This window comes from Alosa alosa, chromosome 2 (assembly GCF_017589495.1).
Source record: "Alosa alosa isolate M-15738 ecotype Scorff River chromosome 2, AALO_Geno_1.1, whole genome shotgun sequence".
Lineage (NCBI taxonomy): Eukaryota > Metazoa > Chordata > Actinopteri > Clupeiformes > Clupeidae > Alosa > Alosa alosa.
In genome coordinates this window covers 1,073,070-1,096,635 of record NC_063190.1, presented here as the reverse complement: position 1 = coordinate 1,096,635, position 23,566 = coordinate 1,073,070, and the positions used below count along the sequence as shown (strand labels likewise).

Here is a 23,566-nt window from a genome sequence, read left to right as displayed (position 1 = left end):
CCCTTTGGACACTCTTGATTTCGTCCTTGAAACAGTGAAATATTCACAGGGGCATGGACGGTTTGCTAACCAGTTTAGCAGGTACTGCAGTTTCTAGCCGGTGGTAGCATCCAGCTTGTACTATCAGCTAGCTAGCTAGTTCAAAAGTTTAAGTACTTAATGAGGATATACAGGGCTTTTTATGCCTCGACTAAGTTGTTGTTTCCTATAAACAACAATTCATGTTCATAGAAACAACAAGGTCACTAAAACATAATATATGTCATACCTGTGTTGCAGCATGTAGGCTAATGTTAGCAGCATTATAATGACATTCTAGTTGTCTGAAAGGCTAATGATTAGCCTATCGGCTACCTGAATTCGTTAAGTGTTTAAACTAGCATTTACAGTGTCCTATTTGATGGTGTATTGGCCCTGACTAAGTTCGTGTGATATATAAACCACAAGTACCAATGTTCGTCTAGAAAGTTTTTATTCACATGAAGATTTTCGCCGTATGCAGTAAAAGACTCCGCCATCTTTGTCAATAATTTTCGCTAAAGAGTTTCAAACTATGATCATAACGGCCTTTCCACCAATCAGAGGCATCACTGTGGGATTGTTCAGGATTGTGGGTAATGAAGTACTTATCCAAGACATCGCGGATAAAAGACATTTATCTCAAAACGAGGTTAGTGCCCCGTGAACTTTTGGCGTCTATATGAGCATACACAATCGCTTAGTACAGCCGTAGCTGGTTTTGAGTCTACCATGTGCAGTTAAGTTTTTATGGCTTATACCCGAATTGTCAATGGAGAAATTGCATTGAATTCTTACTTCCGGAAACTCCTGTGGGCGGGACTGTGATGCTCTATTCAAAGACCTGTTATTTCATTGTTTGGATTAGACTAGTCAGTCTCTATGCTGTGGCAGGGCAGTCACAACACAACACAGACCCCGCTTCTCTCGCGTCAGTCAGTGAAATTAACGCATCACAGAACCCACTTCTCGCATCAGTCACTGACAGTAGGCTAGAATAGGCCTATAGCCTATGCATCAGGAAAAACCCTTCGGGGATAAGCGCAGCGCAGTGGCAGTTTGTGACGTTGTTTATTAGTGTAACTTCATGTATGAAAACTAGTATTGCCTAGGCTACTTTGAAAAGTAGTATTGCCGAGGCAATACTGGTGACGGCGGCCATGAGACAGTTGAATGTAGAATGGTCATTATTTCAATAAATACGTTTTCTCTGAAGCACTTTCCCGACTTCGTCTTTCTATAAGCATATTATGGAGATAGGGTAGAAAACTGGATTTAACTAAACAAATGTAACTAAGTAAACTGACTGTTTACTCTACAGTAGGCTACGTTCTCCCTCTCAGGCTGTACAGGCCTATTGAAAGTAGGCTAATGAGCTTAATAGACACATTAACGCTTCCAGCCTAAAGACTAATGTGTGAATGGTGTTCAATGATTTGCCAATATAATAGTCTTCTGCTGGGTTGCATGTACCCTACATGTTTTCAGCCTTTCTTGGTTAAATGACCATTTTTATTACGAAAATATTTCTAAAACTTCAAAAACTCAGTGTCTAAAACTCAGTGTCATTCAGACTAAACCTTCTTGTTGCTTTCTTGGTGCTTTGATATCTTTTTCGTTGTCGTTTGAACGCCGGCAAGCAGGCATGTTGTGGTTGCAATTTAAGTGAAAGTTCTACAATATCCCAACCTATCCCACTCTGATATTTAGTTGTTTCGTTAAGATAAAATTCTTGCGCCCAAAATAAAATGTTTGTTTCGGCAAAGGATGTTTTTTGCCTTTTTTATTCATGTCCTTTACAACTATGCTTATCTGCCCTGGCAAACTTTATGCATCGATCAGGAATTGAACCCTGCTCGCCCTCGTCGCAGTCCTGTGCATTCTCATTAGTCTGTCAACTCCATGTGAACGAAGTGACAAATGGCTCAACTGTCTCTGACTGTTCTACTGACTTGGGTTAAACAAAATGGGCTTTGGGGGGCCACCCTGGACGAGCTTGGCTGCACCAACCAACCCCACTTCCCCAATCCCATGGATTTGATTTTGATCACTAATTAAATGTAGGCCTATATTACTGTATAAGTTTGTCAATATAGCAAGTAGCAAATAAAACTTGTAAAATCTGTATTATTCTGTAGCTAATCAATCAGGAACATTAGGTAAGCCCACCTATCACATAAATGGAGAGGAGGTTTTAGTGGCGTAGTCTACTTCACTTCTGCACTAACCCCTGTCATCCGATGACAAATATGGCTTATCAGCTCGCAGGTAGGCTATGTCTCGTATCGCAGTTACTGTAGTAGAAGTAGGCCTAGTAGTTTCTGGGTTTGTTTGATAGCATTAACCTTTACTGTTTTTTCCTTCTATAATAATAATAATAATAATAATAAAAAGCTTTATTTGTATAGCACCTTTCATACACAGAATGCAGCTCAAAGTGCTTTACATTTGAAGCATGTAACACAATAATAGACAGTCAGTCATTATCAATCACTTTTCTTTGCTGTTTATGTTATACTCAGCAACATATCAAAAATATAGAAAATGACGTCATAAGACTGGCAGCCTTAACCCTCTTACCCCCCACAAGCACCATATGGCAACTGTGGCAAGGAAAAACTCCCATATTCCAGGAAGAAACCTTTGAGCAGAACCTGACTTAATAGGGGAGCCCATCTGCTTCTGGCTGGCTGCGCCCCTCAATAGTAGCAGATGTAGAATAATCTGAAAATGTAGTCTACAGGATAAGATGAGTTAACTAAAAGCTTTCCTGTACAGGTATGTTTTCAGATCTTTTTAAAAATATTTACTGAACTCGCGCCTGCTTGATGTACAGAGGCAGGGTGTTCCATAGTTTGGGGGCATAATGGATAAACACAGCTTCTCCACTTTGTTTGTGGAGCACTTTGGGTACGATTAAAAGATTAGAATTGGATGATCTAAGTTTCCTTTGTGGTTGATAAGATATTAAAAGCTCAGAGATATATGAAGGTGCTATGCCATTCAGAGCTTTGTAAGTAATTAACATAACCTTAAAAAAATCAATCTATAGGAAATAGGGAGCCAGTGCAGTTCAGCCAACACAGGGGTGATGTGTTCTCTCTTCTTTGTCTTAGTTAAAAGTCTAGCCGCAGAGTTCTGTATGAGTGCCAATTTCTTTAGATGTTTTTTGGGAAGACCAGTGAAAAGTGCATTGCAGTAGTCTAACCTGCTAGTGATAAAGGCGTGAATTAGTTTTTCTGCATCTTGTTGAGTTAAAAGGGCCGACTTTGGCAATGTTTCTCAAGTGGAAATAGGCTGTCTGAGTAACTTTACTGATATGGGGCTTAAAACTTAACTCTGCATCTAAGATGACACCGAGGCTTGTTACTTTTGGTTTGACCTGGTGTGCCAAGTTCCCCAGATTACTAAGAATAATATCTCGCTTTAGTTTTGGTCCAACCAGAAGTACCTCTGTTTTGTCATCATTTAGTTTCAAAAAGTTTTTGCTCATCCACTGATTAATGGAGGTTAGGCAAGCAGTGAGGGAGCAAAAGGCCATCTGGGTTAGTTGGCTCCACAGAAAGATACAATTGGGTATCATCTGCGTAGCTGTGGAAGTTTACATTATGCTGACTTATGACGTTTCCCAATGGGAGCATATATAGAAAAATAGCAGGGGACCAAGGCAGCTCCCTGGGCCACACCAAAACGCAAGTCATGTTTTTCAGATACATGATCTCCTAGACTGATATAAAAATCTCTGCCAGTAATGTAGGTTTGAAGCCAGTTTAGAGCATTATCAGAGAGACCCACCCACTTAGCAGGCGTGAATTAGGATGCTATGATCAATGGTGTCAAATGCCGCACTCAAATCCAGAAGAATAAGGATTGAGACTTTGTTTGAGTCGGTAGCTAGTCTGAGATCATTGACTATCTTTACTAGAGCCGTTTCTGTGCTGTGATTTGATCTAAAACCTGATTGGAATTTTTCAAGGATACTGTTTTCGTTGAGGAAGGTATTTAACTGATTGCAAACAACTTTTTCAAGTACTTTGCTCAAAAAAACGATAGATTTGATATAGGCCTGTAGTTGCTCAGATTGGTATGGTCAAGTTTTGACTTTTTAAGTAAAGGTTTCACAACAGCGGTTTTAAAAGCAGTTGGAAATATACCTGTTTCTAATGAGGTATTTATTACCTTGAGAAAAAAAAGGGGCTAAGCCATCATATACTTTTTTGAGGAATGTAGTAGGGATTGGATCTAAAACACATGTTGAGGAGCCGGTTTGAGTTATAATTTTACCAAGCTCAGATTGAGTAATAGTGCTAAAGGACCTTAATTTTGGGGGCTGTTTTTGGGTGTACTATCAAACATATTACTTGTGTTACCAATAGCCTCCCTTATAGAAATGACTTTGTTTTTTGAAGAAGTCTGCAAATTCTTCGCATCTTAGAGAGGATGCCTGACTGAGTGTATCAAAAGGTGTTTGATGCAATAGCCTATCAATGGTAGAGAACAACACCCTAGAGTTTCCACTGTTTTCAGCAATTACCTTAGAGAAGTGGTTCCTCCTCTCATTCCCGAATAGCTCTATTATAATTTGCAATTTTTTCTTTTTAGAATGGCACGGTGAACCTGTAACTTAGTTTTTCTCCATGTTCTCTCAGCTTTCCTACATGATCTTTTTAGATCATGGATATTTTCGTTCATCCAAGGTGTCAGTTTGCTACAGGGCCTTTTTTTAGTCTTTAAGGGTGCCACTCTGTCAAGCAGAGCCTAATTCACGATTAAGAGCTTCTACCATTTGATCAATGGGATGATGTAAAATATCTAAATTTATGGAGTCTATAAGAGCTATGAACTGCTGTTCTGCTCTAATGTCCAAGAGTCACATTTGATTGCAATTTCGGGATGAATTTTTGGAGTATGTAGTACAATATTAAAAGATACACAATGATGATCAGACATATTTATATCATTTACTGATAAGTCTGTGACTTCTATCCCTCTGGAAATGACTAGATCGAGGGTGTTGCCAAGGTTGTGGGTGGGTCCTGTAACATGCTGCTTTAGCTCTAAACTGTCCAACACATTAAGGAACTTACTGGCTTTAGCATCAGTTGTCTTATTGACATGAATATTGAAGTCGCCATTTACAATTATCCCATCATAGCTAGTGATGATGAGCTTACATAAGTTCAGAAAACTGGTCGAGAAAGCCAGTCCATAGTTTAGGAGGGCGGTATAAGGTTAATAGAAGTACAACTGGGTCAGCCTTCAGAGTGAGGGCAATATACTCAAAGGAAGCGAATTAAGCCAAAGTTGACTCGTGTGCAACTATATTTGTTTGAGAGAATGGAGGCAATTCCACCACCTCGTTTGCCTTGTCTAATTGAGTGGAAGAAATTATAATTTGGGGGACAAGTCTCAACAAGAACAGCTTCGCTGTCTGAAGTCAGCCAGGTTTCAACAAGAAACAGAAAATCCAAATTTTTTTCACTAATAAAATCATTGATTGCAAAGGTTTTGGTAGTAAGTGCACCTATATTTAGTAAACCCATGTTAGCTGAAAATGCCTCTGGCTTTTGAGGAATATGCTGAGGTATGGAAAGAATATTTGTTAGGTTTCTAGTTTTAAATTTGTCTTTTCTTTTTACTATACGTTGGGTAGAAATCAACGTTGGAATAGAACTATAAGCATAAGTCATGCTATTGCATGACACAGCTTGATCTATGGTAGTAGTGTCGTGACTTTTATTGACATATATCCTTTAGTTTATATATCTTTTATGTAGTATCTTCATTCTGTGTAATATCACTGTTTTGTGAAACTGAAGTCTGTAGTATGTTCAGTGTGGGAAAGGAAGACTGGTTTAAGTGAAAGAGCAGGCCTGGCAGAAAATGGCATAGACAAGGTTTGGTGCCAGGAAATGTAAGCAAAACCTAAAGAATGGCACAACCTAAAGAATGTATGAATAACAGGATGAGAGGGCAAAGGTGACGTACCATATATTACTTGGTCAGTTATCTGTAAACATAGAGTGACTTGTCTGGGATGACTTTAAGGGGTATAAAGGCTGGACAACAGCCAGAGGATGTTAGCTCACTTTGCTCACTGCTCACTTTCTTACTTTGCTTAGCTTAGCTTGCTTCACTAATGCTCCGGAGTGCATTAAAGCCATCATCTGCAGTATACATCCACGGTGTGCGGACTTCTTTTGATGTTGTATTATTTAATGTGGATTTGACACCACAGTAGTATTGTATGTTACCCTGCAGAAAACATTCTCAGACTCATCCACATGTATAATGCCATTCGAATCAATACCTGGGGGGCGTGAATCTGTAATATTTTCTACAGCTCTCTGACCTAGTCGGAGAGCTTGTTACCGCTCCAGGCCGGAGTTATCCGTAACTTCGGGGCTAACTCCTCCCTGACACTCTATCTGAAAGTGGTTAGCAAATGAACAAGGATAATGGTTTTATCTGCGGATTCATTTTTGCATTATTTTCAATATGACTCGCTCCAGTCTCAACAGCACATCTACTTTTTCCACACGCATCTCAGTTCTAACACACATATCCCCTCTCGCTTTCTCTCTCTCTATCCCTGTGCACGGGGCACTCTTAAAGGAGCTGCACCATTTTACAACCATTGCATCTACATTTTCATATTAGAATGTTTTGTCAAGTGTAAGCTTAAACTACCGTGATCAATTTAGTGAGTGCGCAGCCAATGTCAACATACAGTAGTTCTTTGCCGACCGACCGTCCTCGGCCTTGTGGATAAAACAAAAGGTGAAGTGAAATCTGCAACTATTTCGGATACATCGCGAATAGTGAAGTCAAGCCATCAGGTACACAGAAAGCCCGTTTGTGAAATTTGTTTCAAAGTCATTTAAAAGCAGTAGGCTACGCAATGCATGGAACTTGGCTAAACACCTCGCAGACATATCCCAACATTTTTGTTCAAAGAACGACAGGTTAACGAATATGCTATAGAAAACACGACTACATGGTTAGTGGCAAGTTTTTCTCTTCTAAGTCTAGCCTAAGTGAAACGAGTATGGTTCTCTGGGATAAAGCGAACCTTCCTTCATCAATGAATTTTGACGAGACATAACAAGCTGTAATCATTTTGATGAGACATAACGAGCTGTAATCATAGGGTGCTAACGTGATGAAAGCGCAATGTTCACGCCAGAATAACATTACCATAACTTGTAAACAATCTATTTCATGTTCGGTCAGTACTACTGGTAATATTTGTCATGGCATGTAGACTGCAATTTGTTCAATAAGTATTGCCCAGATGTAGGATAGGATACCCGAAATGCGCTAATTAAAGCCCACAGCATATAATACCACCAAAGCGTGTTGAGTCCTAATAATAATAGCGGCTTATTGTTACGTGGTAGCAAATCATGTTATCAAAGAAATAGACGTAGGCTAATGTAGGAATGCACATAGACATATTGCAACAGGTAATGCTGTAGGCCTATCTGGCCGAAGACCTGAGTGGTTGGAACGTCGTGCTTGTACACTGGGCAAAAGAAGACTATCCTCACATTTTTCTCTTTGCAACTGTCAAAGAAATCCCACGAACACGGGAAGGCCTAGGGAAGCCTATACTGTACATCAGATGGCCTAAAGATTAGGCCCCTCTGCATAGCATTCAGTGATTAGCATGCAGTAATTTCAACACTGACCTTGATCTAGCCTAGTTTGGCTATTTAAAGCTACTTTATTGGCAAAACACAACACAATGTAAATGAACTATAACAAAAAATTAAGGACTTTATCACACAAAGTAGGCCTACTATTTTACTGACTATAAAAATAATAATTATTTTTTAAGTTTAGAACCCAGAATTGACCTGCACACTACAAAAGTGCACCGAATTCAACACAAATGACTCAATACACTTGGAGGAGGTATGAGTCCTTTCTTCGCCGTAGTATCGTTTCAGTATCGAGCATCGTGATATTTATGGCAGGTATCGTATCGAAGTCATAATTTTGGTATCGTGACAACACTAGTCTTATAAGTAGGGCTGTCAATCGAAAAAAAAAGTTAAAAAAGTTAATCTAATTAATTACATACTCTGTGATTAATTAATCTAAATTAATTGCATATATAATTTTTGCTGTGAAAGTATTTTAAATATTTAAATTCAAATGAATCATTGAATAATCAGCATTAAAATACATTAAAGTTCAAAAACTCTTTTATTATTATGACCGCTGCTAGCGAAGCGGTCATATAGGGATTGTCAAAGACTGAATTTTTTTGTCTGAATTTTTGGTCAACGATACCCGGGACACCGAACCACCGGGGCACATGAAATTTGGTGGGTATGTAGCCCCACTACACTTTTACGGAAAAAAAGTTGTTTCGTCCCCGGGGGCCACTCCCCCCCCCCGTGCTGGGCCCCCCAAACCGCAAAAAAAAGCAGTTTTTCCTAAATAACTACCTGAACCGTGGCACTGAGGATGAAGAATCTTTTATGGTATGTTGGTCTCAAGGGCCCACATCAATCTGGCCCATAATCACTCATTTGTGATTTGCACCCGGTAAAAATGAAAATGCAATATTATTCTGCATTAATCGCCCTATCTTCAGTTAAGATGTTCAGAACTGCACCAAATTTTATGTGTATGATTGACCTGGCATTCTCTGGGGGTATGCCAAGTTTAAAGTAAATTTCATCCATGGGGGTCTAAAAAATTAGGTTATGTGTACATTTAGTGACTGGACACTCATTGGCCTGTAGATGGCGGTGCACACATATACACATGCACACACACACAAGGCACCCACATACTATCGGTATTAGAACGGCCGATACATAATTACAAATTCAGTAGGATTAAAAGAAAGCCAAAATAAATATTCATCATCATGGCTGCATTTCCAGTATTGGCGATAAGTAGTCATTTGTCCACTAGATGGCGCATCGTTGCAGTGAGACGTAATTTTGTTGGAAGTTAAAAGTGGGTTGGAAAAACAATGGACGCTTCCTACAAGGACTGTAATTTACCGCAGAGAACGTCTAATAAGGATAGGATGATGTTCACATGAAATGTAATTCCCATTTCTTCTTGAAGCCGAAATAAATCTGAGGATGTTTATCGGACATGCTTGGTTTTTACTGCAGGTACGTTAATCTTATAATAAGGACCTAGGTAATGTTACCGTTAGCGTTGGTTGAGTGATGGAGGCCAATTTGATTGATTGCATTTGTAGAAAACTATAAATGCGGTTATACCAAGCAAATTGATAGCAGCACTGTAATTGTATCTTTCGGCTGTCATTTGTTGCACGTGCTACAAAAATCATTCTGTGCAATGGAAGATTTACCAACGTTACACCGGTCTGATAGGCCTACAGTTTTGCATATACATGCGTGAGACTGAGACGCCTGTTTATTTTGTTTTAAGTGCGTGCAGGGTGTGAGAGGGGAATCGATGTGCTTTGATTCCAGCTTGGTAGTTGTAGTCTGTGAAATTAAAAAGCACGTGTGTGTAAAGTATCCAAACAATGACACCTTCATTTCATTATGGCTGCTTTAGCAACACACCTTAAGCTACTGTGTAGTGGGTCCCATTTAGAAGTGGCTACTTCATTCACGCTTTCCTTGACTCATGGAGCTGCGTGAATTTTATTACAACTTTTAAGCCCGCGATATGGCAGTTTAAGTCCGCTTGATACTGTAAAGGCGTAAGCCATTGGTTTCAAAGGAGATTTTATTTGTGTCGCCAGCATAGCCTATTGACAATTTATGTTGTAAATAGGCCTACCTTATAAGCCTACCTGTAGCTTAGGGAAGTTAACAGCTTTCTATTAGGATCTAGTTTGTTAGTTACAGTTTTGTCATAACTCCCTGATGCATTTTTGCATTTAGAATAGCCAGAGCGTGGATATCTCAATCAGAAAATTAAACAATATCGGGTGCCTATGGACTAGGCTGGGTGAACCCAGCCTGATCTGCCCGCTATTTATTTTTTGATTTCTTAAAAGATTGAGCTTGGTCTGGTGAAAGCCAGACTAGCCATGGACCTCAGTTACACAATGCAAGGGAACATGAATCAGCCTATATTTGCAAGAACAGTAACGGACAACAGCTCTTCAACTTTGGTCCGTTAAAATGTGTATGAACAGTCTAGCGACGCATTTCATCAAGGCCCATTTGGACATGTCAGTTATTTGCACCACTGGTTAGATGTAAAACAGCATTTCGTTTCAGACTACGGTTACTTAATTTGTGCATTAACAATAACGTTTCAGACTACTGTTACTTAATTTGTGCATTGACAATAAAGATCTAAAATCTTATGTAGAAGAAGAAACATTCACAAAAAATCCATCCATCCAAAAATTACCTTTGTTTTTGAGAGCTGTTGAAAACGGCATGGAACTGACAGAGATGTTTTTGTTTATAAATAAATAAATAAACAAACAAATAAATAAATAAATAAAATTATGCTGATACCTTTTGCTTTTCCCAAATACAATGTAGCCTACAGGTGTAAGTTACCTTTCATCAATCCAGTTGCAATGGATGAACTGTGATGAACTGCCCTACTTGTAATTGTTTAGAGATTTTAAAGGTTTTATTACAATGCTACATCTTCTTTGGCTATTCTACAATCTATTCACCTTTTCAGCACCAGTAGGCTACTTTCTGTGCAGCCGCACACACACACTCAGGCATGCCAAACAAGCGTACACAAAAGTTTCAAGAGTAGGGGATGGAGTAAAATATGGAGACAAATTGAAGTGTGATTTATTTTCGCGGAACGGATGTACAGGACTGAGCGGCGGTCATATTTTGTACCGCTATGCGGTACATCTAGTTATTTTCACTGTTCAAATAATGGGCATAATAATCTACGATATGACCTAATATGCTGAGGAAATAAATTCAAAAGTGCTTCGGGAAGAAGTTTTTTTTTCACATACAAGGCATTTCAGGCCACAGATATAACTCCATGAGACGCCGCATTGAATGAATGCTCACACCACTTAATTGTAGGGGCTCCATGTTTAATGACATCGATAGCAGAAACGCGTTTGTTTTATTTTTTCGTCGATCCATGGTTTCTTGATCAACTACGCAGCAAATTATCAAATGAAGCACCGGGCCAAATTTCCTCCACGACTCAAGGACCATCAGTCTCCATGTTATGGACCCATATTTTGAAAATGCTAAATAGACCACAACCAATTTCTATACTCCGACCGCGGTCACCAAGTAGACTAGGGGAGAAGGGATGAAAAGATCTGGCCACAGTTCTTCCAGAACTTCATGCCAAGTAAAAGCATTATCAGTTTGTGTGAATGAAACGGCGTAGGCCATAGTGTGACATCGCGAAAACCAATGGTGTAGAGATTTAAGTGAGCCACGCTTTTGCATGTAGGCAATTTATATTCACAATACTTGGGCCTACTAAAAGAAATATTATTTTATTGCATTTGTATTGGTTGCCTAGGGGACACAATGAAAATAAATTAGCACTCCCCTCAATGTCAACACTTGCAGAAATTGCAAAGGACTTTATTTTCAACACTTTATTTTTATCAACACCATCAGGCCATTTTTTAAAAGTAAATGTTCCAATCAATGATCCAGGCAGCACATTTTCTTCTCTCTCCTTCATTTTACAGTCTAACTTTTACTGACTAGAACGGCTCGGGGTCATACGGAATCGATTAATCTGCACAAATTTTTTTAATCAGTTATTTTTTCTCAAATTAATTAATCGAAATTAATCAGTTATTTTGACAGCCCTACTTATAAGTACTTAGGCACTTATCTTGACAACAAGCTGACATTTGAGAAAAATACTGACTCGATCTATAAGAAAAGCCTGCAGCGTCTTTTTTGTCTTAGAAAACTCTAAATTCCAGGTTGGCAGACTATGTTTTATCGTTCCTTTATTGAGTCTGTTATTACTTTTTCCTTTATTTGTTGGTTTCAATCCTTAAGGGTAAAAGAAAGGAATTTACTGAACAAGGTTGTTAGTGTTAGTAGCAAAATAATTGGGTCTGCACAAGAAACTTTACAGGAACAACTGCTTAAGAAAGCAAACTCCATCTTGTCTGACTGTTCCCATCCTCTACATCTACAGTTTCTACCATCAGGTTCATTGCTCAGACTCCCATTTGCAAAAACAAACAGATTTAAACACTCCTTTGTTCCTTCTGCTGTCTCTCTTCTAAATGCCAGGAGGAAGAGGTAGTTTACCCATTATTGATCAGGGGTCTGTACTACGAAGGGAGCTTAACCTACCCAGATGTAACCCAGGGTTACTTTGTTAAACCAGGGTTGACAAAACCTGGTTATCTTAAGTGGCGTTAATCGGTACTACGACTGATTATGAAGTTGATTTGTTGAGCGGGGGTTAACCTGTGCTGGCGTTCACATAAAAGGGCGGGTTGCAGCGCCAGTCACCACTTTCAATGATGAGCGATCACCTTATTTTACGGATGAGGAATGCACAATTATTATGACAAGTTATGAGGAATTAAAACCCACTCTACGACAAAAATAAAATACGTCGGCAGTGAGCAAAGCAAGGCTGTTGGCAACGTATTACAGATCGGGTAGCCTAAATGGCTAAAAGTAAAGTTTTAATCCCACATGTTCTTCAAATATGTGTTCTTGAGGATTAGTAGCTTGGGAATGTCTGAAATGAGTTGAAATAATTAAATAGCCTAATTTGAGTTCATAGAAAGGCCTACAGATGCAACCCAATTCAGAAGTGGGCATATAGATTACAGTAATAATGATAATTAAATGTTTAAGTAGCCCCCATTGACTGATTTCGTGAATGCCTAATCCTGTGAACATTTCAGATGCAACACCATTGCCAAACGCACATGGCAGCAGGTGAAAATGCAACACAAAAACATTATTCAGAATAGAAATTAACAATTATTATGACAAGTTATGAGGAATTAAAACCCACTCTACGACAAAAATAAAATACGTCGGCAGTGAGCAAAGCAAGGCTGTTGGCAACGTATTACAGATCGGGTAGCCTAAATGGCTAAAAGTAAAGTTTTATTCCCACATGTTCTTCAAATATGTGTTACGGAGGATTAGTAGCTTGCGGAATGTCTGAAATGAGTTGAAATAATTAAATAGCCTAATTTGAGTTCATAGAAAGGCCTACAGATGCAACCCAATTCAGAAGTGGGCATATAGATTACAGTAATAAGGATAATTAAATGTTTAAGTAGCCCCCATTGACTGATTTCGTGAATGCCTAATCCTGTGAACATTTCAGATGCAACACCATTGCCAAACGCACATGGCAGCAGGTGAAAATGAAACACAAAAACATTATTCAGAATAGTAGGTTTATATAGTTATAGCTTGCATTAATATTTCTTAATTATGAAAACATGTAGGCCTAGCTTATAGCCTTCACTTGGCCTCTGTTTTACAGCTAACAAGAAACAGTGTCTTCGAACACTACTGTAGGAGGAAAGGAACCAGAGTGTTTTACAGTAGCAGAGGAGTTGGCCATCGCAAATAATAGTGGAAGGCCGATTATGGAGGGGGTTGAGGGAGGCATTCGGTCAGATTCTGGTGCTGTGGAAATGTGTAGCCTTTATGTGCAGGGTACAGTAATATGACATTCAATTCAACAAGTTTGTTAAAATGGTGATTTTTATTTATTAGGCCTACTGTAGGCTATGTCCGATTTATTTTAGGCTATTCTTGCTCAGATGTTCAGCTTAATGTAGGCCTATGTCCGATTTATTTTCGGACACACCGTATTCTTGCATCACCGATTGAAAACATGAATGTCCACGTACGGGCATTGCTATGAGACGTCTTCCTAGATCATCTGACAAAGATAACGAATTCCCTCGGCTGACAATCTATATCTTCATAGAGAATATTGTCCGGGTAGGCTATATATATTTTTCTGGCGGTCTCTAAAACCCTAAGCCCTGCGAAGAGAGTCCCTCACGATTTGGCGCTCCAATGTCGTATGGATCATCCAGGTACGCCGACATGTCTCGGGAGAAATTGTTAGAGGAGGGGTGGTACTTATAAAGGGTGTGGTTAACGGAAACCTAGGGTTAACCAAGAACATAACCTGGTCGGAGCAGGTTTGAGATGAAGCGTAAATTGCCATGGCAGCATACCTCGGTTAAAACCTATCCACCTTTAAGTGATGCGGGTTAATCGGGAAGTTACGCCACACGTGATCAAGTTACTCTCGAAGTTACCCAGATAAGCCAGAAACCCCACTTCGTAGTACAGGCCCCAGGATGAGTATTGTGTTATTTATTATACTGTGTGTATTTGTATATTTTTTGTAATTTTGTGTGCTACTGCTGTGAAACTAATTGCCCCCCTGGGGGACAAATAAAGGCATTGATTGATTGATTAATGAATGTTGATAGACAAATAGTTTAATGAATGTATAGGTAGATAGTTTAATGGATGTTGATAGATAGATAGTTTAATGGATGAATGAATGGTTTGAAGTGAATGAATGAGAGACAGTTGGATGGAAGGTGCCTTGTGTTCTTGTGGAATAGAGAGAGAAACAGAGAGAAATGGAGCCTAGTTGACCAGATGGCCGTTGAAACAGGTGCAAATCAGTTTAAACGACCCTTCATGATGTCATACACCTGTCAAGTTTGTAATCAATCGGACAAATGGTTCGACAGATATGCAAATAACACACACAGATAGATCCTGTTATTTAGATAGATGTCAAAATCTTTGCTTTCAATTTCACATCCACTTAAACTTTCCTACCTGCAAAATGTGGCTATTAAATCTGTCATAGCCTACGTGCATATATAGTTTGAGTATTTTCTTAAATGAGATGCCATAAGTCTGGCCATAATTATTTGTTTCGCAGATTGGTCTAATTTGTTCTACAGTGACTGGCCAGAGAACAACATTTTATTTATAAAAAGGAACTTGGAACATGGGAAATAATGATTTTTTTTTTCTCTTCTCATTTTCTTTATTCTTCCAGGATACAAGTGAGTTCATGATGAAACAGAACGTTTGTAAGATGGCTGCCCAAAAGAAAGAGATCTTGCAACTGAGGAGTAAGGTCGATGTTTTGGAGCGGGCACTTAATATCATGTCAGTGCAGTTTGAGCATGAGAAGAATGAGATCCAGGAGAAAGTTATTCTCAGCACACAGACCAACTGTGCAGAACTTGAGAAATTGCAGAAGCTATTGGCACTGCGTGAATGTGAAATGACTCGGGTCAAGCGTCTTGCTCGTATAATTCTGGAGCAGCGCACTGAACTAGAACTCTTCCTTCATGGGGCCCTGGAACATGTGAAACAAGAGATTCTGTCCAATCGCTTGCAATATAGGTAAAAGAAAATGTCTGGTTCTTTTCTTTGTATACATAATTAGATATAGAAGGAAGAACGTGATAATATGTGATAATATACAAATCTCGTAAACCAATATGTAGCAGCAGAAAGGACAGACAACATATCAAATGCTGAAAATGAAAATATTAACTATTATGTATGTATAAATATATATTCATTTTGAATTTGATGCCAGCAACATGTTTCAAAAAAAGCAGGGACGGGGGCATGTGAGGTTCACCTCACTGAACAACATTCTGTAAATGTTTAGGAACTGAGGAGACCAGTTGTTAGAGTTTTGAGAATGAAATGTTATATAGGATGCCCGATATAGGATTTCAGTTGCTGGAACAGGAACAGTATGGGGTTCAGGAACAGTATGGGGTATTATTAATCATGTTTTTTCATTCCATGATGCACCTAATTTGACAGGTCTGGATTGTACACAGGCCATTTTAGCACTGACTAGCATACTTTACATATGAAGAAAATTCCTTTTGGGATTGTTTTTCTGAAATATTCAAGGTCTTCCCTGGAAAAGACATTTCCTGGATGGCAGTATATGTTGCTCAAAACCTGTATACATTATTCAGCATTGAACGTGCCTTGCCAGATGTGCAAGATTCCCATGCTGTAGGCTACTGTGGATACTTGGATAGGCCCTTTCCTCATTAGCCCAAAGGAGTCCATGATTTCCAAAAATAATTGCAAATTATTCAAATTTTGATTGGTCTAACCCGTTATGCTAACCTGTTACAGCCCCGGGTCATTTACCCCCCTCCCCCGCCTTTGGTGCCTCCCTACCCTCTAGCTGCAGTGTATATCCTTAGCAATATGCTAGATATAGCATATAGGGTCTTGAAATATTCACAAGAATCCATAGAAATTGAATATTCATATCATTTGATCCAATATTATTTATGGAGATGTATAGTCCACCAATTTAATTGAAATAGAAATTGTAAAGATTTAGAATTTTTTGTAAATGTTACAGTGTATCATTCCTTATCAGAGCCCTTAAGGATGTGCAATGTCGAGCAAAAAAACTCTAAATGGGGCATATGCATAACCACAGGACCTTTTTTCATGCTACCTCAGTCCATTTGAAACAAGCTCAGGCCCAGCTAAGATGGTGGTATTTCTGTATTACATCTCATCCACTCTACAATTGCAAGGCTTCAAACTCAACACACTGATGCCTTTTTTGCGATCTCTGGCGACTTCAATCACAAAACACTGGATTCCACCCTCACAAATTTCTACCAGTTTGTTGACCTTCCAACTAGGAAAAACAGGACAATAGACCTCATGTATGCAAACGTGAGGGATGCATACAGCGCCTCCCCCCTCCCCCCACTGGAAAAGTCAGATCACAACTTCATTCATCTTCAGCCAATGTACAAGCCCAAAGTACAGAGGCTACCGGTTGCCACGCACACCTTCAGGAATTGGACACCAGAAGCGGACAAAGCTCTGAGAGACTGCTTTGAGTCCACTGACTGGAGTTTGTTACAAAATAGAGAGGACTTAGAGGAGGTCACACATTGCACAACTGACTACCTGAACTTCTGTATGGACATTGTTGTTCCCACGAGAACTGTACGCTGCTTTCCTAACAACAAGCCTTGGATATCCAGCAATGTCAAGACCCTTCTCAATAGGAAAAAGATGGCGTTTAGAGAGGGGGACATGGCAGAGCTGAGGCGTGTACAGGGGGAACTCAAAATCAAGCTGAAAGAGGCTAAGGAGGACTACAGAACGAAGGTGGAACAGAAGTTGCAGGAGAACAACATGAAGGAGGTATGGGATGGAATGAAGACCATCACTGGCCTTAAGAAGAGCAGCAGCTCTGTGGAGGGAAATCTGGACAGGGCGAACCAGTTGAACCACTTCTACAACAGGTTTGACTGCCCTGCTCCAGCTCCAGTGGCGCAAAAAGTGGGCATGCACTATATGCGGCGCATAGGGGCGCATCACCGTGGGGGCGCCAAAGCGATGGTAAAAATAATAATAATAATAATAATATATTTGGTATATTCTATATGTAGCTACTGTTGTAGGTTTTTAAATCATTTCTGGATTTCCTCAATGTTAAATAGCATTTTAGAGGACTAACAGGCTAGAGTAGGCGCCTATATCTCATAAGATTTCATCATAGAATTTTGACATAGAAAAGGGAGTGGGGGTTGTGAGCGCTGAGTGAGGAGGTAGCCTACGAGTAGTGAGTTTTCGTCTATTGAAAAAGATGGATAACGCATAAAAGCTGTCGGGGGCTAAAAATTGAAAAAGAAAGGGAAAATGAGATGGCATGTCAGGATGGGATGCGACAGCAGTTAAATAAGTGGATGGTAAAAAGCAACAGGTAGGATTTAAAGTGTGACGTCTGTGCTTGGAGGAGGCACATGTTTCATGTTCATGTTATTCATGTTACCAGACTAACTAGCGTTTGCTAAGCATATGCCGATTGAAATATAACCTATTCCATTAAGATAGCTAGGTGGCTACCATGCTCATACTGAACATTTAATGGCAAACTGCAAACAGAAATGTCACGCTAGCAACAACTCATTACATGTTTCCATTTCCTAACAATCCTAATATTAATAGCTTAATATTGTGCTGTCAATGTGGCAAACAAAGGCTAGAGTTGGATCAGCCTTATCCTTTGTGAGCAACAGCTGGTAAAAGGATGTTATGAGAACCGTTTAGACTCGCTTAAAGTGACAATGCACCATTTAACAATACTTTGGTTAAGTTCAAATTGTTAGAATTTCTTTAAAAATAATAGTGACAATAGTGATAATAACCTATTAGTGTAAATTATTGGCCTTTTGTTTTACTTTACTTGTTTGTTTTGGGGGCCAATTTGTTGTTGCATACCCCCCAAAAAATGGGTAGCTGCGCCCCTGTCCAGCTCCAATGGCGCAGTGGTCTGTCCACCACCCCCTGCTGACTCAGACACTGCTTTGCTTTGCTTGCTTGCCTGCCCAACCCACACCTCCCCCCTCACTCCCAGTGCAACACTCACCCCCACCATCATAGGCTATCGCACCCCTTCCCCACATGGTGACAATGGCTTCAGCCAACCCGACAACCCCCTCAGACGCACCCCTACCCCCCCCCCCATCCCATCATCATGGCAGATCAGGTCAAAGGACAGCTGATGAAACTCTGACATAGGAAGGCAGCCGGGCTTGACAGACTGTCCAAGGCTGCTCAAGGTCTGTGCTGCTGAACTGGGGGAGCCACTGAATCACATCTTCAATTAGAGTCTCTGTCCCAGACGAGTCCCAACACTGTGGAAGTCTCACCCCCGTCCCTAAGAAGCCACACCCAAGTGAGCTTAATGACTACAGGCCTGTCGCTCTAACATCACACGTGATGAAGACAATGGAGCGACTGGTCTTGTGCATACTCAGACCCCAGGTACGCCATGCACTAGACCCTTTACAGTTTGCATACCAGGAGAAAGTGGGCGTGGACGATGCCATCACTTATCTCCTACACAGGACACATTTTCACCTAGACAAGTGGAAAAGTGCTGTGAGACTCATGTTCTTTGATTTCTCAAGTGCTTTTAACACCATCCAACCCCTCAGACTTGGAGACAAGCTCTTGCAGATGGGTGTGGACGCTCACCTGGTATCCTGGATTACAGATCACCTGACAGAGCGGCCACACTTCGTCAGACTGAAGAACTGTCTCTCTGACACTGTGATCAGCAGCACCGGAGCTCCACAGGGACCTGTGCTCTTGACCAGTCCTGTTCACCCTGTACACATCTGACTTCTGCTACAACACTGAGTCATGCCACTTGCAGAAGTTCTCTGATGATACTGCAATTGTGAGGTGTATCAGGGACGAGCAAGAGGAGTACAGGAGCCTGGTGGAGGACTTTGTGCAATGGTGCAAACTCAACCACCTTCAACTCAATACTTCAAAGACCAAGGAGATGGTGGTGGATTTCTGCAGGTCTAAGCCCGCTCTGCTACCAGTCTCCATTGATGGGGTCAATGTGGAGGTGGTAAACACCTACAAGTATCTGGGCTTACACCTGGACAATAAACTGGACTGGTCAGCCAATACTGAAGCACTCTACAAGAGAGGGCAGAGCAGGCTGTGCTTCCTGAGGAGGCTGCGGTCCTTCAATGTCTGCAGTAAGCTCCTCAGAATGTTTTAACAGTCTGTTGTTGCCAGCGTCCTCTTCTATGTTGTGTAATGCTGGGGAGGAAGCACAAAGAAGAAGGATGCTGGGCGACTTGATAGGCTGGTAAGGAAAGCTGGCTCTGTCGTGGGAGCCGAACTGGAGTGCATCACTTCAATATCAGACAAAAGGACCCTGGACAAACTGATCAACATATTAGACAATGAATGTCATCCACTCCACAGCACTATTACAAAGCAGAGGAGCTTGATCAGCTGGAGACCCTCACTGTCATGCACTACTGACAGACTGAGGAAGTCATTTGTCCCCAGGGCCATTGAACTGTTCAATGCTTCACTTAAGGGTAGAGGAGAGATAGACTTCTCTGCATAGTCTGTCTGCCTCTCCACCTTCTCCATGTTTGTGTACGTACTAGCCTACTGTTTTTACTGCTACACTGTTTACATGCTATATTAGCACATATGCATATCCCATCCCTCCCTCCCACAGCCTGGATTGTGGCCATACTTAATACTTTTTATTTAATACTTGACCATGGCTGTAACCCTACTACTTCAACCTATTCTTGCACTGATATAGTTTTTATATTACTTGTCTACATTATTCTCTTATATGTCCATATTTATTTTATGCTGGTCTCTAGACTTTATTCTTGCACTGTTGGGACTTACTTATTTGCACCATCACTCTCATAGAGCACCTTACCATGCATATGGAACTACAGGCTCAGTCCCTGCCCTATCATGGCAAGAGCCTCATGCTTGATCATCCGTAAGCATACTATGTGGATATTTGATTTAGTTTTTTTTTAGTATTAAGTATTTTAGTATTTTTTTAGGGCTGTCAAAATAACTGATTAATTTTGATTAATTAATTAGAGAAAAAAAATAACTGATTGAAAAAAAAATAACGCAGATTATTCGATTCTGTATGACCTTTGACCCCGCGCTGTTGTAGTCAGTAACCATTAGACTGTAAAATGAAGGAGAGAGAAGAAAATGTGCTGCCTAGATCATTGACTGGAACATTTACTTTTAAAAAGGTTATATCTGTAGCCTGAAATTCCATGTATGTGAAAAACAACTTCTTCCCGAAGCACTTTTGAATATGCAAGATGCAACAACCATTTCTAAGAGGCCTATAAACGGTAATGTCTGGCATTACTACTAGCATATGAAAGACATGTGAAAGAAATGAATGACACAGGCTTGCACAAATTCATGATTTAAAATAAAACGTTTCAAGCTACAATACAGTATGGAAAATGTTTCAAATGTTTGAGTCTGATCGGCTCCAAAAATGTATGGGATTTCCTTAGCCTGTGCTACACCTTTCCAACAAGTTTTGTGAAAATTGTACCGGTAGCTTTTGCGATATTGTTGACAGCCCTACCTCACCGCAGTAGGGTGCAGTAAATGGAAGCTTTGATAGCCCGCCGCCCACTAACGAAAAAACGGAAAACCACCAGGACAAACCACTCAGGTCTAGGCTACTCTGGAACCATCACTAGGTCACTAATTTGTGCGTTATTTACGTTTGATTACATTTCAGATGCGTGTAGGTTTCCTGTAGGCCTAGTCTAGCGCTTTTTTCTTTCTTTATTTTGGTTTATATTTGAATATTGGGGGGGACACGTCCCCCTCAATGTCTATGGTGACTACGGCCCTGCTGGATGAACTCCCCAAACAATTTCCACAATCTCCCTTTTGTTTTCTTTATCATTACTCAAATTTTCCAGCATTTTGTTCCCCTGCCCCAACATTTCTTGAAACGTGTTGCTGGTATCAAATTCAAAATTAACATATATTTTCCATGAAATAGCAAAATTTGTCATTTTCAACATTTGATATGCTGTCTGTGTCCTTTTTGCAAATGAATATGAGTTTACGAGATTACATTCTGTTTTTATTCAAACTTCCGCCTACATTCCAAATTGTTCTGATATGGGGTTGTACAATCTACAGACAAGAAGCACTGGAAGCATACCGAAGGAGGATGAGTGATGCACGAGCAGGAGGACAGGAGTATCCACACATCCGCACCTTTCATAGGAAGCCCTATTCTACCAATAGTGTCTTTGCTGACTTGGAGGAGGCAGAAAAATGGTGAGAAAAATGGATTGTGGTAACACTTTATAATAACTACACACAATTGATCATTTATTAAGCCTATGTTACTTATTAGTTAATGGTTTGTTCAACATTAGTAATTTCTTGTTCATACATAATTTATCATCAGTAAAGCATTTGTTCACACAGTTATAAAAGGTTGCAAGGCATAAAACATCCTCACTTTAGATGAGCTCACAAAATATCATTAACTAACCACTTGTAACTCCTGAGTTAATCATAAGGTATAGTATTAGGAAGTGGTTTATAAAATATGTATCCTCACCCTAACTAATTATTAGTGCATGTGTATGTAACAACTGTTAAATAATGGAAATATTACTTTAGCAAAAACATATTATTGCATCATTTATTAAGTATTAACAATAATGTATAAACTTATTTTAGATATATGCTTATTTACTATGAACAAACCATTTATAACTGTGTGAACAAATGCTTTACTGATGATAAATTATGTATGAACAATAAATTACTAATGATGAACAAACCATTAACTAATAGGTAACAAAGGCTTAATAAATTATGAATTGTGTGTAGTTATTATAAAGATGGGTATGGAGATCTGTAAGGAGCCAATAGTGTTACTACCTATCTTGACTGTGGTACTAATTAGTTTGTCATGAATGTTGAAAGTACTTTCCAAATAATTTCTCTTAGAAATCAATGGGATACTTTGCAAGCACTGGAATGCAAATCATGTTCTTTTTCCCAATCCAACAGCCCTTTTCTGACAGCCGAGTTTACTTTTATACCGCAGTCATCATCGATCTGAACCAATCTCCAACAACCCCTTTTTATGATTTTTTTTTTTGGTCCTGTAAGTGCATGTCAAGAGAAAGTCATCCTCTCATCCTTTTTTAGTGATTTGAAATCATTCGAACCAACACTCGAAAAGCCTCCAACACGCCGAGCAAATTACAGACCGTCCTACAGCAGGATCCTAACATCCCCTGGTTTTTGATTGATAAGACAAATTTGAACATGAAATTTAACTATATATTTAGTTTATTATCAATATCTGTAGTTTCATTGCTTCTAGGCATAATTGTAATTGCAGATGGCTTGCCATAGATTAAAATGTTAGAACAGCTTATCAGAGATGTAAAGTAACCGAAATACTTAAAGGTGGGGTGTGGGATTCGCAAAACGGCCGGCAGATTTTGAAAATACACAACTCAAATGGTCCTACCCTCTTTCCTCCAACACTGGCCCTGACTCCACCCATCTTGAACTGCAAATATTAAGACAAAATGATTCCCTACCCTCGATCCGACCTGCTTACTGTAGAAATTCAAATAAAAGCAGTCTTAAATAGACACCTGTCTCTTTACACGTATGGTGTGGCTATAGGTTTGGATAAATAAAGGCCAGTCTCAAATAGAGGCCTGGTCTGTTTTTTGTAGGCCTATTTCATCTCCTAAAACCTGTTAGATTGTTTGTTTAAGCCAGTTTTCTGGTGAAGATTGCGCAAGCTAAATTTCTGATTAGATAGCATTAATAAAGACTATGGTGGTGAAATCCAGAGTTCTTGTTCAAACAATAGATATGGACTATAGGCCTATGCTATGTCCTACATTCAATTCATCCCATTTTGTTTAAAATTTGCACATTAGAGAAAATATTTGATCTTGACATGACAAGGCAATAGGCCGTCAACAAGGGCTCACGAACGTTCTTCTTTTCTAAATGCATTTTTTTTTCAATACCACCATAGGGACAAAGAGAAAGAAGTAAGAAGTAGGGTATCAGGGCTCTACAGTGCGCCCATTTCACTCGCACATGCGAGTAAAAATGATGCCGTGCGAGTGCAAAAAAATATTTAGGCGCACTGGTGCGAATGACTTCTAACCATGTCAATGTTTGTCTACAAAATACACCGCAACATCGAGAAACATGTGCAA

General features: G+C 39.7%; 1 protein-coding gene across 1 annotated transcript in view; it reads left to right on the top strand.

The window, feature by feature from the left end:
• The window catches only part of LOC125291159 (basal body-orientation factor 1-like), a 156,136-nt gene that overhangs the window by 92,131 nt on the left and 40,439 nt on the right, over positions 1 to 23,566 (top strand). Inside the window, exons 8-9 of the mRNA XM_048237750.1 lie at positions 15,013 to 15,365; positions 21,498 to 21,638. Of these exons, the coding sequence (XP_048093707.1) occupies positions 15,013 to 15,365; positions 21,498 to 21,638 (494 nt within the window). The remainder of the gene's footprint in view (positions 1 to 15,012; positions 15,366 to 21,497; positions 21,639 to 23,566) is intronic.